The 14,134-nt window shown below is 49.5% G+C and overlaps 1 protein-coding gene across 2 annotated transcripts in view; it reads left to right on the top strand.

The window, feature by feature from the left end:
- Positions 1-3,294: 3,294 nt before the first annotated feature.
- Positions 3,295-14,134, top strand: part of ANKRD42 (ankyrin repeat domain 42) — a 33,337-nt gene continuing 22,497 nt past the window's right edge. For both annotated transcript variants that reach the window (XM_083171350.1, XM_083171351.1), the window contains exons 1-6: positions 3,295-3,442; positions 5,408-5,574; positions 6,547-6,654; positions 8,808-8,927; positions 9,067-9,202; positions 9,703-9,903. In XM_083171350.1, coding sequence (XP_083027476.1) covers positions 3,418-3,442; positions 5,408-5,574; positions 6,547-6,654; positions 8,808-8,927; positions 9,067-9,202; positions 9,703-9,903 — 757 coding nt within the window. In that variant the 5' untranslated portion in view covers positions 3,295-3,417. The remainder of the gene's footprint in view (positions 3,443-5,407; positions 5,575-6,546; positions 6,655-8,807; positions 8,928-9,066; positions 9,203-9,702; positions 9,904-14,134) is intronic.

Genomic DNA, 14,134 nt, shown 5'->3' with positions numbered 1-14,134 from the left:
CCGATGTGGTGCACACGACATTGGGCACCACAAGTTGCAATGACATATAGCATCCTATCGCACAGGTGTATGGGCTACATTATATTCTGGTGTTCTGTGCATAGCAGTGGTGTGGATCATTATTTGGCATTCATTTATTTAGACCATTAGAAGATAATTATTTAAATTACATAATTGGTTATTAGTTTCCTCTAAAGCATCTTATGGATACTATATGGACTTTGCTTCTGGAAATGTAGTTGGGGCCCCAAGCCAGCAATCCATGATATAGATCAGGCTTGTTAAAACTTGACCTTTTTCCTTCTGATCAAAAGCGGCTTTCCACGATTCATATCGCTTGTCCGAAGAACAAGATGTTTCCCGTTCCCTCCTAGACAACAATGCCAAGAAGCACAAATATCGACCTTGACAACAGTATTCAAGATATCAGAAGGTTCTGTTGAGCCCTGTGTCTACATGAGGAAGAGCATCAAATGTCACAATGTCTCCGATGCAGACTGAGAGCTTATCAGTCTCCTCGCAGAGCATGTAGAGTTTTGGAGCTGTGGATGTCCTAATGTCCAGATCTGATGTTTCATGAGGATATGGTGGGTCTTCGGATCGCTCATAAGGGATGATGAGATCAATTACTTCTGTGATTAGCTATACTTCATGCGACAAAGGCACATTCTACCCTGATTCTGGGTAGAATTTGGGGCAATAACCCACTTTGATACAACTAAATCTCCCCTCGGAAATAACCATACAGCAGCGGTATACGAGGGGCGATCAGGTGCTGCAGGTCTAAGAAAGTCGGGTATGGGTAAAAACCGTAACCGTACAGGACCCCGTAATACCGAATTGGACAGGCTCCATTCATCAATTTCTGTCCTTTCAGTGTACGGTCCGGGGGGAATGGGAGGAGAGAGAGAATAAATCCTGCCTGCATCACCGGACCACACGGGGAGGCATCCCCCTGGACAAGACACCCCCCTCCGACCGTATCCTACAAGCTCCAGGGTGCAGAGTTTGATGTCTGGTCCAGCGTTCCGGGGTCTTGTCCGGTTCCGGTCTTAGGGGGTTATTCAGGTTGATTTGCAAGGCTGCGAATTCGCAGCCTTGTGAGTCCACCAAAACCTGCCCGGCTAACGACCGCTACCCCGCCGCCCCCTCAAAGTGCGGCTTCGCCCGAACAGCTGTGACTGGATGTTTTGCATAAACATCCATTCGCATGGCTCGGGGAACCGCCCACATCGAATGATGGTCACCGACCATCGAATGATGTTTAGCGTGCACGCATATATAAGTGACTTTTCAGTTACTTACATTTGTGTGCACGCGGGCGCAGATATGGGCGGGCAGCTGACATCCAGTGATGTCAGCCATCCGCCCCCCTACACCCGCGTCACTGCCTCATTACCATGAGAACACTGGGCGTTCCCATATGGTAATGGGGCAGCCTGGCTCCCCGCCCATCTCCCTCCCCCCCCCGCCGGCATGGGTGCGTGCACACGGCGACCACAAAGGTCGCCGTGGGTGCACGCACCATACACCTGCACATGCGCAGATACCCACCTGCGCATGCGCAGACGCGCAACATCGGTACTGCGTGCGAATGTACCGAATTGATCTGAATGAGGCCCTTAGTCCCAAGAAAGTCTACCATGAGTGAGGTAAAGTCAATGTTCTGACCAGTTCCAGCTTAGAATGCATTCCGCAACGTCAGCCACTGCTCCGTAACTGCATGGTCACAGCTTTGGTGTAATAATGCTTGTCCCCTGGTGCAGCGTGCGGGAGTATAGAAAGGTATATTCACAACGTACTCTCTGTATTTATTTGTGCTGCAGCAGCGGGCAGAGAACCCGGGGCCTGACTACTAATAGCAGGTGACTCAGTCCTTGCACATGCAGGCGATGTTACGTACACAAGAGAAGGAGTCTGTAGTGGCATTTACATTAAGTCGCAGTAGGTTGACGTTGACATGGAAATGGATGACACGGGTAAAGATCGAGATGGAAATGGTTGACACAAGTAAAGGTTGGCATGGGTTTTTCATAATTTCTGTGTCTATTTAAAAATAAACACTGTATAAGTGTACCGCAAAGGCCAGCTCTTGTAGTAAGTATATACGCGATTAGCATTGTGACAATGGCAGTGGAATGTACCACCATTTATACATAGCCCCTGCCAGCACCCCCTCTCACATGCATACTTGTAGCTAGGACGGCCAATCCCGGGATTTCGCCCTAAAATTGCCCCCCCAACCTTTGTTCCCCCACAGATGCCTAAACCTAACCCCTCTTCCGGGACTAAGTAAAAACTGGATCCGCACAAGATCCCTGAACGCTAGACCAGACATCAAACACTGCATTCCAGAGCTTGTAGTGTCTGGTCCGGGGGGGGGGGGGGGGGGGGGGGGGGGGCGTGTCCCATCCAGGGGGATACCTGTGATAGCTTTCACCACGGACACGGGTAAGGGAAGATTACAGCCTCCCTGTGTGGTCCGGACCGTTCCGGTTTTTGCTACATGCCCGGACCATGCAGGGAGGCTTTATTCTCTACCTTCTCCTCTCCCTGGTGACAGGTGTCACAGGCAGCTCCCCTGGACCAGACACTACAAGCTCCAGAATGACAGGTATTGTCCGGTCCATCGCTCCGGAGTGCTGTCTGGTTCCGGTTTTTACCCATACCCACTTACTTGTCGTAATAGTCAGACCAGCCCTGAGGCGCGTAATAGACCATGTTCTAGTAATATCCATGTTTGAGCACAGATGGTTAAATCAAAACAACTGAGTGTGCCTCGAGGACAGTGGTTGGGAACCCCTGGCTTAGAGCCAGGGTCAGTAAATTTAATAGCATACCTCCTAACATGACCCTCTCCAGGAGGGGCACAATGCTCTGTTTCTGCACTTCCTTCTTAATGTATGATTACTATCACCTGTGTTGCAGCGCCTTTCTTCTCCATTAACCTGTTTAAAACAGGTGATGGCAATCATTAATTAAAAGGAAAGGCCAGAAACAGCATTCTGGCCCTCCTGGAGAGGGTCATGTTGGGAGGTATGAAATAACCAGCACAACACAACACCATATAGTTGACAAAAATAACTGTAGAGTGGTACCCTAGGAGCCAACCAGAAAAATAAAGTTTACAGGTTGGACTACAAGTCTCAGCAGCCCCTGTCTATTGGAGCTTTCCAAATAGCAGTTGGAGATCCATCTCTGTTTTTACATTTCTCTGTATTCTCCGACCCAGAGCGGGCCCGGGGTTTGAGTTACATACTGTATAACCTGCTCTCCCTATACAAGTGCAGGGATCACGCTGGCAAGTTCCAGCGTCAAACATGGCGCCTACGCTTACACGGGCTCATCACGTGATCCCGCCGGCGGCCGTTTCCATGGCGGCGGCCAAACAAAACTAAGTCCAGGGAGCTGTAAAACATGCCGGCGGCGGCTTCTGCGGACGGTGAGTGCCAGCCTGCTGCTTTCCCCGTCTCCATCATCCTGTCAGACATGTATCCCACAGCGCCAGATACAACACAGGTGCTGGGGAACTACAAGTCTCAGCATGCAGGCAGATCATGCCGCTGGGTCTTGTAGTCTACAGCTAGGGTGACACAGGATGTTCTGGTCGTCTGTACACATATATATGAGCTGAATGCATGTTATATCTGTAATCATGACCCCCTCATGCAATTCTTGGGGTCACGGCGCTGTACATCGCCACAGTGTAGGGCTGCGCACAGATTAGCCTATTTTGCAGTACTGTTAATATTGTCCATCTTCCTGCCCACTTCCAAGGCAATGTAGGCAGAGATGATGCGCCATTCTGCATCGCTGGCGTCACTCCTAAGATTTATATGTGAATTTGGAGCTGTCATGTTGCTTATTTATAAATTCTGACATATAATTGCTGGCATAAAGATAATGCCTCCAATAGAAGGCGACTTTGGCCAATGGATTAAGACCGGAAACGGCGCTAAACAAGTCTAGCCGCATTTATCAATCAATATTTGCAGCTAAATCTCTGAAAACACCTGTTTTGGGGGGTTAGCCGCAAATATTAAGTATTACCCAAATGTATCAGGGGGGACCGCTGCAGGAATCTCTGATCCCTACTGTGATCCCTCCTGCTCCGCATAGGTTTCTATGGGGGATACGAAGCTGCCTGATGTATCAACATCGGGCAGCAGTGCTTCGCATCCCTGGGCTACCGCCATTCTGAGACGGCGATATCCCATTGTAGCCTATGGGCTATGGCTGCTGGTGCAGTGCGGTCGGCAGGGGGACAGTGCTAACCGCGAATGCGCAGACCCCAGCTTGCGGCTCAGTACATCGCAGGGATCGTCTCCTTTCGGAACCCTGTCCCTGCGCCTGGGGGATAGTACATTCAGGTGACAGGATCGCATTTGGTGGTAATATTCCACCCAGATTGCATTGTAAATGCGATCCTTCATAAATGAGCCAGCACCTTACTGCATCGCTCAATGCCGCCAACGTACCGCGGGTTAGAAGACCGATGCTAGAGTGCGATATAGCTATAGAGAATATAACGTAAATGCTGTGTTTGACACCACTCTTGATCCTAAGTGGTAAATTTACTAAGATGGGATGTTTCCCGTAGCAACCAATAAGATTCTATCCTTTATCTTCTAGAGTGTGCTAAATAAATAAGAAGTACAATCTGATTGGTTGCTTTGGGCAACATCCAATCTTCAATAGAACTCCCATCTTAGTAAATTTACCCGAGTCTTACGCGATGCCGGTGTCAGACGCAGTCGGGCGTATTTATCTATCGCACCCAGGGCCCGGGCGCATAGTGAGTCACATTGGAGGCAGTACTCTGAGGCAGAATCTGCACCTTGTGCGTCTTGGCCTGTGAACATTCAGACCAGTGGCGGATTAAGGGAGGGGCGATAGAGGCTCAGAGGCCACGCTGCCGGAGTTTCCCTGCAGCCTGCGTGCTCAGCTGAGCAGAATAGGACAGGACAGCCGAGCAGCTCAGCTGTCCAATAGTATGTAAAGCAGCAGCCTGCTGCTCAGTCACTGGAGGGGGACTTTGCCAGCAAATTCACTCGTGGGGGCCCCCACAAAGTCATTGCCCCTGGGCCCCCACCAGTCTGGATCCGGCCATGATTCAGATGCAGGGCTGTATACCTGGTTGGTAGTGGTACTTCCGTAAAGTAACATTAGCGGTACCGGCAGAATACGCTGCACCGTACGCCTCAGAATGAACCCCTTCATGTTTTTAGGCTCTTGCAGTAGAGACGCTATCACTGAACCCCACAGAACCCGGCTTTGTGGTTCCCAGCAACAGCATTTGAGTCTCAGTTATGGCACTGACTTTATAATGCTCAGTGACATCACCCGGGGGGGGGGGGGGGGTTGCAATGTACCGTTACAATGTATTGACGTTTAACCATACATTTAGCTGTGGTGCAGAAGAAGAGGAGTTTCTTCAGCATTCATGAGGCCGTGAAGTGCGGAGATGTGGAACAGCTGGCCCGGATGGTGAAGAATGGGACCAACGTCAATGAGGTGGATCCCGTCCACAGATTTACCCCCCTGCAGTGGGCTGCGCACTCGGGGAGCCTGGAGGTAAGTGCTAATATGTCACCAATGGTGAGAGCCATGGCCACCCAGTAGCCTAGTTGTATGGAACGGTGACAGAGATAATATGGCAAGGTGGGGGCTGCTTATCCCCCCCATCCCCCCATGAGGGGTGATTGCAGGAAACTGGGGGGATTCCAGGGGACTTGCCCACCTTCTGGGTGGGGGTGGGGGGTGGTGGGTGGTGGACCTGATTTTCCAGACCCTCCCGCCCATTCCAGGAGGATATGCAATTATGGATATACTGTATACATTCAAATGGAATCATCAACAGCATTTCTCTGCATAGGGCACAATGCCCCCACCATTAACGGCGGGGGGGCGCCCCAAACAAAGCTACGCCGCTGATCACATCACACGTGTAGTCAGCAGACAGCACATACATGGCAGCATTGTGGAGGCACAAAATGATGGGAGGACAGACAACTCAACAGATATTTCAGACTCTTTGAATCAATGACTGAGATTAGAAAAGTCATCATCCTGATGGTCAGCAACATGGAGTCGCGACCCCATGCTGAGAAGGTCGGGACCCACATTGGGGTCAGGACCCACAGATGTTACTAACTGCTTTGGGGCTCAGCTACAATTGGATGTGCGTCGTTATATGACGCGTCTCTCAGATGTAGCCGTGCACGTCCGCGCCTGTAGGTGTCACCGTCACAATATGAGAGATCGCACTGTTCCTTATACATACAGAGTACAACATACCTCCCAACATGACCCTCTCCAGGAGGGACACAATGCTCTGTTGCTGGACTTCCCCCTGAATGTATGATTGCCATCACCTGTGTTGAACCTTGATAATTGATAAGAAAGGTGTTTCTCCAAAGGTGATCGCAATCATAAATTAAGAGAAAAGTCCAGGAACAGAGCAATGTGTCCCTCCTGGAGAGGGTCATGTTGGGAGGTATGGTACAATCCTGCTCCGGTTCATCCTCTGTCGGTTTATCCTCTTAGTGTCTTCACTGGCTACTGTGGCACGGAGCAGACATCACTGACGTCACAACAAGAGGATGGACGGCGGCTCATTTATCTGCTATCAGAGGCCAAGATGCGTGCATGCAGGTACGGAGTCCGGATATAGCACAGGGGATGTGATAACATAATCCTGTGCTGCACAACATGGGAGTGACTCTGGTTCCCTGCAGCTGTTCTGCAGTATTACCACCCAAAAGCAGGACTCCGTTTGCTTTATTTATTTATTTTTAAACCGTCATTCCCCCCCGGACCCCAGCTAGTGTGGCCGCCATATAGCCTCAATCCCAGCCTGGTAACAGTGTGGCAGTGCGTCCTGTGTTGGCCGGCCCCCTGTGATGTCATGATGTGGCAGACCACCGGTTCTGGGAAGTAGAGCACTGACCGGTGCTGCGACAATCCGAGTAGCTTCGCCTGGAGTATCCCTTGTACACTGCAGGTGGTTCTGCAGCAGCGCTATTGGCTACGGCATTGGGCAAGCCACATGCAGTTGCCGTGGGGCAAGGATGGTGCTGTGCCCCGTGTTACAGCACCTCTCGTACACACCTAGTTATGGCCCAGCTCCCCTCACCTGGTGGTAGATTTATGGAGAGAGATAAAATACTAACCAATCAGCTTCTTACTGCCTACAAGGGTATGGAAAAGTGCAGGAGCTGATTTGTTAGCACTTTATCTACCTCCACTTTATCTCTCTCCAAGCGGTAATGAATCACCCCCTGTTTCTCTCCAGCCGTATGCGCCCGCTATTACCCCATCTCCTCTGTCTGATCCCTGCCCCCCCCCCCCCTTTGAATGGTGAGAGGGTTTGTGGGTAGTGCCCAGAGGTGTTGGGCTTGGGGAGCCATCTCCAAAGCACCGACAGATGTGTTCCCATCGCTGCCCCAAGTCTGTTTCTCTCTGTCTGTCTCTTATTTGCTGATTCTAGCTCCTGTTATTTGCTCTGTTCTATTCTTTTTTTTTTTTTTTTGTCTGTGTCCACCTTATCCTCACATCTCTCTTAGAAAGAGATTTGCCAAAGTGTGTGTGTTGGTGATGGCACTGGTGGTGGTTGGCCGGCACACACACACACACGCACACACACACACACACACACACAGCGATGGCTTGGTAAGAAGTGAGGCTATGTCTAGCAGGCAGCCAGTAATAGCTGTGGTAAAGGGGCAGCCAGTGAGAGTTGTGGCGAAGGGGCAGCTAGTGAGAGCTGTGGGGAAGGAGCAGCTAGTGAGAGCTGTGGGAAGGAGCAGCCAGTAATAGCTGTGGTAAAGGGGCAGCCAGTGAGAGTTGTGGCGAAGGGGCAGCTAGTGAGAGCTGTGGGGAAGGAGCAGCCAGTAATAGCTGTGGTAAAGGAGCAGCCAGTGAGAGCTGTGGTAAAGGAGCAGCTAGTGAGAGCTGTGGTAAAGGGGCAGCCAGTGAGAGCTGTGGGTTAGGGGCAGCCAGTGAGAGCTGTGGGGAAGGGGCAGCCAGTGAGAGCTGTGGGGAAGGGGCAGCCAGTAAGAGCTGTGGGGAAGGGGCAGCCAGTGATAGCTGTGGGTTAGGGGCAGCCAGTGAGAGCTGTGGTAAAGGGGCAGCCAGTGAGAGCTGTGGAGAAGGGGCAGCCAGTGAGAGCTGTAGGGAAGGGGCAGCCAGAGAGAACTGTGGAGAAGGGGCAGCCAGTGAGAGCTGTGGGGAAGGGGCAGCCAGTGAGAGCTGTGGGTTAGGGGCAGCCAGAGAGAACTGTGGAGAAGGGGCAGCCAGTGAGAGCTGTGGGGAAGGGGCAGCCAGTGAGAGCTGTGGGGAAGGGGCAGCCAGAGAGAACTGTGGAGAAGGGGCAGTCAGTGAGAGCTGTGGGAAAGTGACAGTCAGTGAGAGCTGTAAGACAGGGCAAAGATGGGTTTTCAGGGAATGCTTAAAGGTTTGAAGACTAGAGGAGAGTCTTATTGTGCGTGGGAGGGCATTGGAGTGAGTGCAGCAAAAGAAGAGTCCTGAGATTGGACCCACTAGCTGTGTTCTAAATCCCCACAGCATTGTACAGGTTGTCCGTATAAACATAGCGCCCTGTGTGCGTTTGGACATCACCTCTGCCTGCGACAAGCCCGCGTTTGGCTCGCCACTCCCACCCACTAAAATCCACTCTCCTTTCAATCCAATATGTTCTGCGTCTCCATCCAGTAACCATCAGGATGCATGCGCGGCCAAACAACATTGTCACCTCTGAATCAGGATTAAAGATTACCACCACCTAACGTTACGGTTCTCGTTCCCAGGCCCTGGTTCTGAGCGGAGCAAACCTATCCGCCAAAGATGACCGGGGGTGCTGCCCGACCCACTTAGCTGCAGCCCACGGACATTCATTCACTCTGCAAACTATCCTACGTAGTGGAGCGGTAAGCATGGTGCCAGTGGCTTACTGGTGATGACATTTATATGGGGTGCTACTGATATCTGAGTAAGGGGGTTACTCTGTCTGACTGTGGGGACCAGGTCATCCTGGTGTATATAATGCCTGTCCGTTATCTCTAACAGGACGCCAACAGCGTGGATGCCAGTGGCTGGACGCCCGTGCACTATGCTGCCTTCCACGGCCGGCTCGGCTGCCTGCAGCTCCTGGTTCGGTGGGGGGCTTCTGTGGAAGTTGTGGATCAGAACGGAAACTCTCCAGGTATTGACGCAAACTCCATCATATTTGCTGTAAATTATAACTATAACTTGTCATCAATATATATACGTTGAATAATATATACCTGAAACAAAAGAAACACGTCCATTATTGTTTGAGGTACAAAATGTCAACATTCAGAATGTTGACGTGTATGTTATGTCAATATGTGACATGTCGACAATCTTAATGTGGACATCAGGACCAGAGTTTTATGGGCGTGTCTGTAAAAATGCTGGGCGTAACCCTGTGAACGCAGGTGTGATTTTTTTTTTGCCCGTTCAGCCACATGCAAATTAGGGGATTCGCTCGGTGGTGGGGGGCGTGTGTGTTGTTTGGCGGGGCGAAATTTCCCCGCCTCTCTGAATCAGGCACTTGCTGATTGGCTTGATGCCTCCTAGGTAACATGATGTGTTTTATTATACAAATATATTGACTTTAGTGGAAGACGCAGAAGTGCATTACGTCTTATGTATGAGTATTTGTTGTCTACCTCCCCCCAGTGCATCTAGCTGCCATGGAGGGACACCTGCACTGCTTAAAATTCCTGCTCAGCAAAGTCACCAGTATCACCCAGGCGTTAGGAGCCAGGAACAGTAATGGGGACAATTCAAAGGACCTGGCTCAGCGGTTTTATAAGGAGAGGATTGTCCAGTACGTAGACGGTGTGGAATACGAGCGGGACCACCCAGAGGAACAAGAGAGTGAGTACGGCTGTACCCGATTCGTGTGGTACGGAACAAAGGTGTCTATAAACTAAGCCATGGTAGCCCCAGCCAATCAGCTCCTATCTGCCACGTTATAGGCTGTGGTTGTTGTACTTTATACCTCTTCATTGCTTAGTGTTACTGGTGTGGACATAGGGTCAACTAAACCAATGGGTGATTTAACGTTGTCTTTGTGCACATTTATGACCCCATTCTGATGCTGACTGTAGCCAGTGAGAGTATTCTATGTTTAACCCCTTCCCGACATTTGACGTACATTTACGTCATGGTCGGGATGTACTTCCCGACGCATGGCATAAATGTACGTCATGCATTTAAAGTGTCACCGCGTCTATAGACGCGGTGACAGAGGGGAGATGGCTGCTGTCCCTGACAGCAGACATCTTCCCTCATTGCCCAGGGGGGGCAGCGATGCCCCCCCCCCCCATCGGCGATCGCTGCGATTGGCTGTTCAAATGTGAACAGCCAATTGCAGCGTTTTCTGTGTACCGGCGAATAATGGCGCTCGGTAACACAGGGATCGGTGGTGATTGGTGCTGTTAAGTACAGCACCAATCACCACTGGGTGTAAAGGGGTCACTGGTGGTCACCCCACCTCACCCCACCTGCCCCCAAGGCTGTGATTGGTCCGTCGGACCGACGGACCAATCACAGCCATTACACCTCAGAGAAAATAACGGAGACAGCCCTGCAGCCGCCATTCCGGTCAGGAACAGCGTGCAGAGCGGTCTCCGTGCCCATCTGTCCTCTTATACTGACCTGATCAGCGTTGGTGGTGTGGTGGCATCCGTGCTGCCTGCTGCTGGTGCTTCCTGGTTGTTGTGCTGCTGCTGCAGCGTCATTGTGTAATATAATTTTGTGCTGCTGCTGCTGCAGCGTCATTGTGTAATATAATTTTGTCTCTGCTGCCCCCCTTTTGTGCTGATCAGTATAAATTAACTGATCAGCAACTTTTTTGGGGTGCAGGGTTTTTTTTTTTTTTTTTATATATATACCCCGTCAGGTTGCACCAAAAGTTGTGCGCCTGCTGCCCCTCACTGCTAATCAGTGTTGCATCATTGATCAGCAGTTTTTTTTAATTTTTTTTTTGGGAGGGTGCTGTGGGGTCTTTTTTTAAAAAATTTTTTACACCCACGGTGATTTTGTGGGTGTCCTGTGGCTGCTGAGCGCTGATCAGTGACGTACATCACTGATCAGCATTTTTGGCACAGGGTTGATCTAATTTTTTTTTTTTGGATCAAATTCCTGTTGCCTTTGACTGATCAGCAGTTTTTTGGTTTTTTTTTGAGGGTGCTGTGGGGTCTTTTTAAAAAAAATTTTTTACACCCACGGTGATTTTGTGGGTGTCCTGTGGCCGCTGAGCGCTGATCAGTGACGGACGTTACTGACCAACATCTGTGCTCAATTTTTGGCGCAGGAGCTTTTTTTTTTTTCTTTTAACCCCTTCAAGGTTGTACCAAAAGCTGCCTTGAAGCTGCTGCCCCTTAAGTGCACTTACACGTGTTAAAGCACTACATACACACTACATACCCCCCGTGTTGAAATAAAGTTTGTACCCCCCCTACACTATACACGTGTTGAAACACTACACTTACACAAACACAAAAATAATAAAAATGTCCCAATCATCCCAAAGACTGTTTTCAGCGGAGGAGGCATATGCCCTTATTGCCTCTGACACTGACACAGCCAGTGATGTAAGCGATGAATTTGCATTCGTCTTAAGCTCCTCTTCCTCCTCTAGTGATGAGGGACCCCCTCAAAGACGCCCCCGTAGAGCAGCTGAGAGCCCCCCCCCCCCAATGATTGATCTCGTATGGACCCCACCACCAGACAATTTTGAGCCCCAGGTTCCTGAGTTTTTGGCTAACCCAGGAATCCAATTTGATACTACAGGCCTCAAAGAAATTGACTTTTTCAAAGTCTTTTTCTCTGATGATTTTATAAATTTAATGGTGGACCAAAGTAATTTATATGCCCAGCAGTTTATTGCTCAAAACCCCACGTCATCATTTGCTAGGTGGACCCCTGTAGATGCAGTAGAGATGATGACATTTTGGGGTCTGCTGTTACATATGGGCATAGTTAAATAGCCAGAAATTAGACAATATTGGAGTACAGATGTTCTGTACAGCACCCCACTTCATCGTATGGCCATGACCCGGACTCGTTTTGAGACGATCCTTAAATTTTTGCATTACAACGATAATGCACAGTGCCCACCCAGAGATGATCCCACCTTTGACCGGCTATTCAAAGTCAGGCCGGTCATTGATCATTTCAGCGCCAAATTTGCTGAGATGTACATCCCCGAAAAATTCATTTGTGTAGACGAGTCACTTATACATTTTAAAGGAAGGGTTAAATTCCGCCAGTACCTTCCCAATAAGAGGGCAAGGTATGGCATAAAAATGTATAAGCTGTGCGAAAGTACCTCAGGGTACACCCACAGGTTTAGGGTATATGAAGGGAAGGACACAAGAATTGAACCGCCAGAATGCCCCCCCTCCCTCGTAGGTGTTAGTGGAAAGATTGTCTGGGATTTAGTGCACCCCTTCCTGGATAAGGGTTATCACCTCTATGTGGATAACTTTTACACCAGCATCCCCCTGTTTAAGGCCCTTGGTTCAAGAGGTACAGCAGCTTGCGGTACTGTGCGCAAGAACCAAAGAGGCCTCCCAAAAACGCACGTTGCCCAATTACTGAGAAAGGGTGAAAGCAGGGCACAATCCACCGAAAATATGTTGTTGGTCAAATATAAGGACAAGAGGGATGTCCTTATACTGACAACAATTCACGGAGACAGTACCACCTCCGTCCCTGTACGAGGTACCAGTACCCACACCTCAAAACCTATTTGTATCCTAGATTACAATAAGTACATGGGCGGAGTGGATATTTCAGATCAGGTACTGAAGCCGTACAGTGCCCTGCGGAAAACAAAAATATGGTATAAGAAGCTGGCCGTGTATATCATCCAGATGGCACTGTATAACGCTTACGTACTATTCCGTTCTACCAGCCAGACGAGGACATTTATGCACTTTCAAGAGGAAGTCATAAAGGGCCTAATATTTGGGAACCAGCAGGCAGAGGGCCCCAGTACTTCTAGTACTGGCCCCAGTACTTCTAGTACTGGCCCCAGTACTTCTAGTACTGGCCCCCGTATTGTATCAGGGCAGCATTTTCCTAACGAAATCCCCTCCACTGAAAAAAAGGGCAGGACACAAAAAAGGTGCAAAGTTTGCTATAAAAAGGGAATAAGAAAGCAAACTATTTTCCACTGTGAAACTTGCCCCGACAAACCCGGCCTATGTATGAAGGAGTGTTTTAAAATATACCACACATCTATGGATTATTAGGTTCATCATTTCACCGTGCTTCGGGGGTCTTGCTAATGCGACATAGCACCCACCATTCATTCCACCAGAATCTGTGCTGCAAAATCCAAATATCACTCCTTCCCTTCTGAGTCCTGCCATGCACCCAAATGGTATTTTTTGGTCACATATGAGGCATTGCCGTACTCGGGAGAAATTGCGGCACAGATTTTGGGGTGCTTTGTCTCCTTCATTCCTTGTGAAAATTAAAAATTTTGAGCCAGAACTGCATTTTTGTGTAAAAAAATGTAATTTTTCATTTTCACAGCCCAGTTGTACCAAAATTGGTGAAACCCCTGGGGGTTTGAAATGTACACTATACCCCTAGATGAATTCCCTGAGGGGTGTAGTTTGCAAAATGGGGTCACTTGTGGGGGGGTTCCACTGTATTAGTGCTTCGGGGGTCTTGCTAATGCGACATAGCACCCACCATTCATTCCACCAGAATCTGTGCTGCAAAATCCAAATATCACTCCTTCCCTTCTGAGTCCTGCCATGCACCCAAATAGTATTTTTTGGTCACATATGAGGCATTGCCGTACTCGGGAGAAATTGCGGCACAAATTTTGGGGTGCTTTGTCTCCTTCATTCCTTGTGAAAATGAAAAATTTTGAGCCAGAACTGCATTTTTGTGTAAAAAAATGTAATTTTTCATTTTCACAGCCCAGTTGTACCAAAATTGGTGAAACCCCTGGGGGTTTGAAATGTACACTATACCCCTAGATGAATTCCCTGAGGGGTGTAGTTTGCAAAATGGGGTCACTTGTGGGGGGGTTCCACTGTATTGGTGCTTCGGGGGTCTTGCTAATGCGACATAGCACCCACCA

The sequence above is a fragment of the Crinia signifera genome, chromosome 2 (genome assembly GCF_055691185.1).
Source record: "Crinia signifera chromosome 2, ASM5569118v1, whole genome shotgun sequence".
Lineage (NCBI taxonomy): Eukaryota > Metazoa > Chordata > Amphibia > Anura > Myobatrachidae > Crinia > Crinia signifera.
Note: the sequence above shows the minus strand (reverse complement) of the source record. Positions and strands in the feature narration are given on the sequence as shown.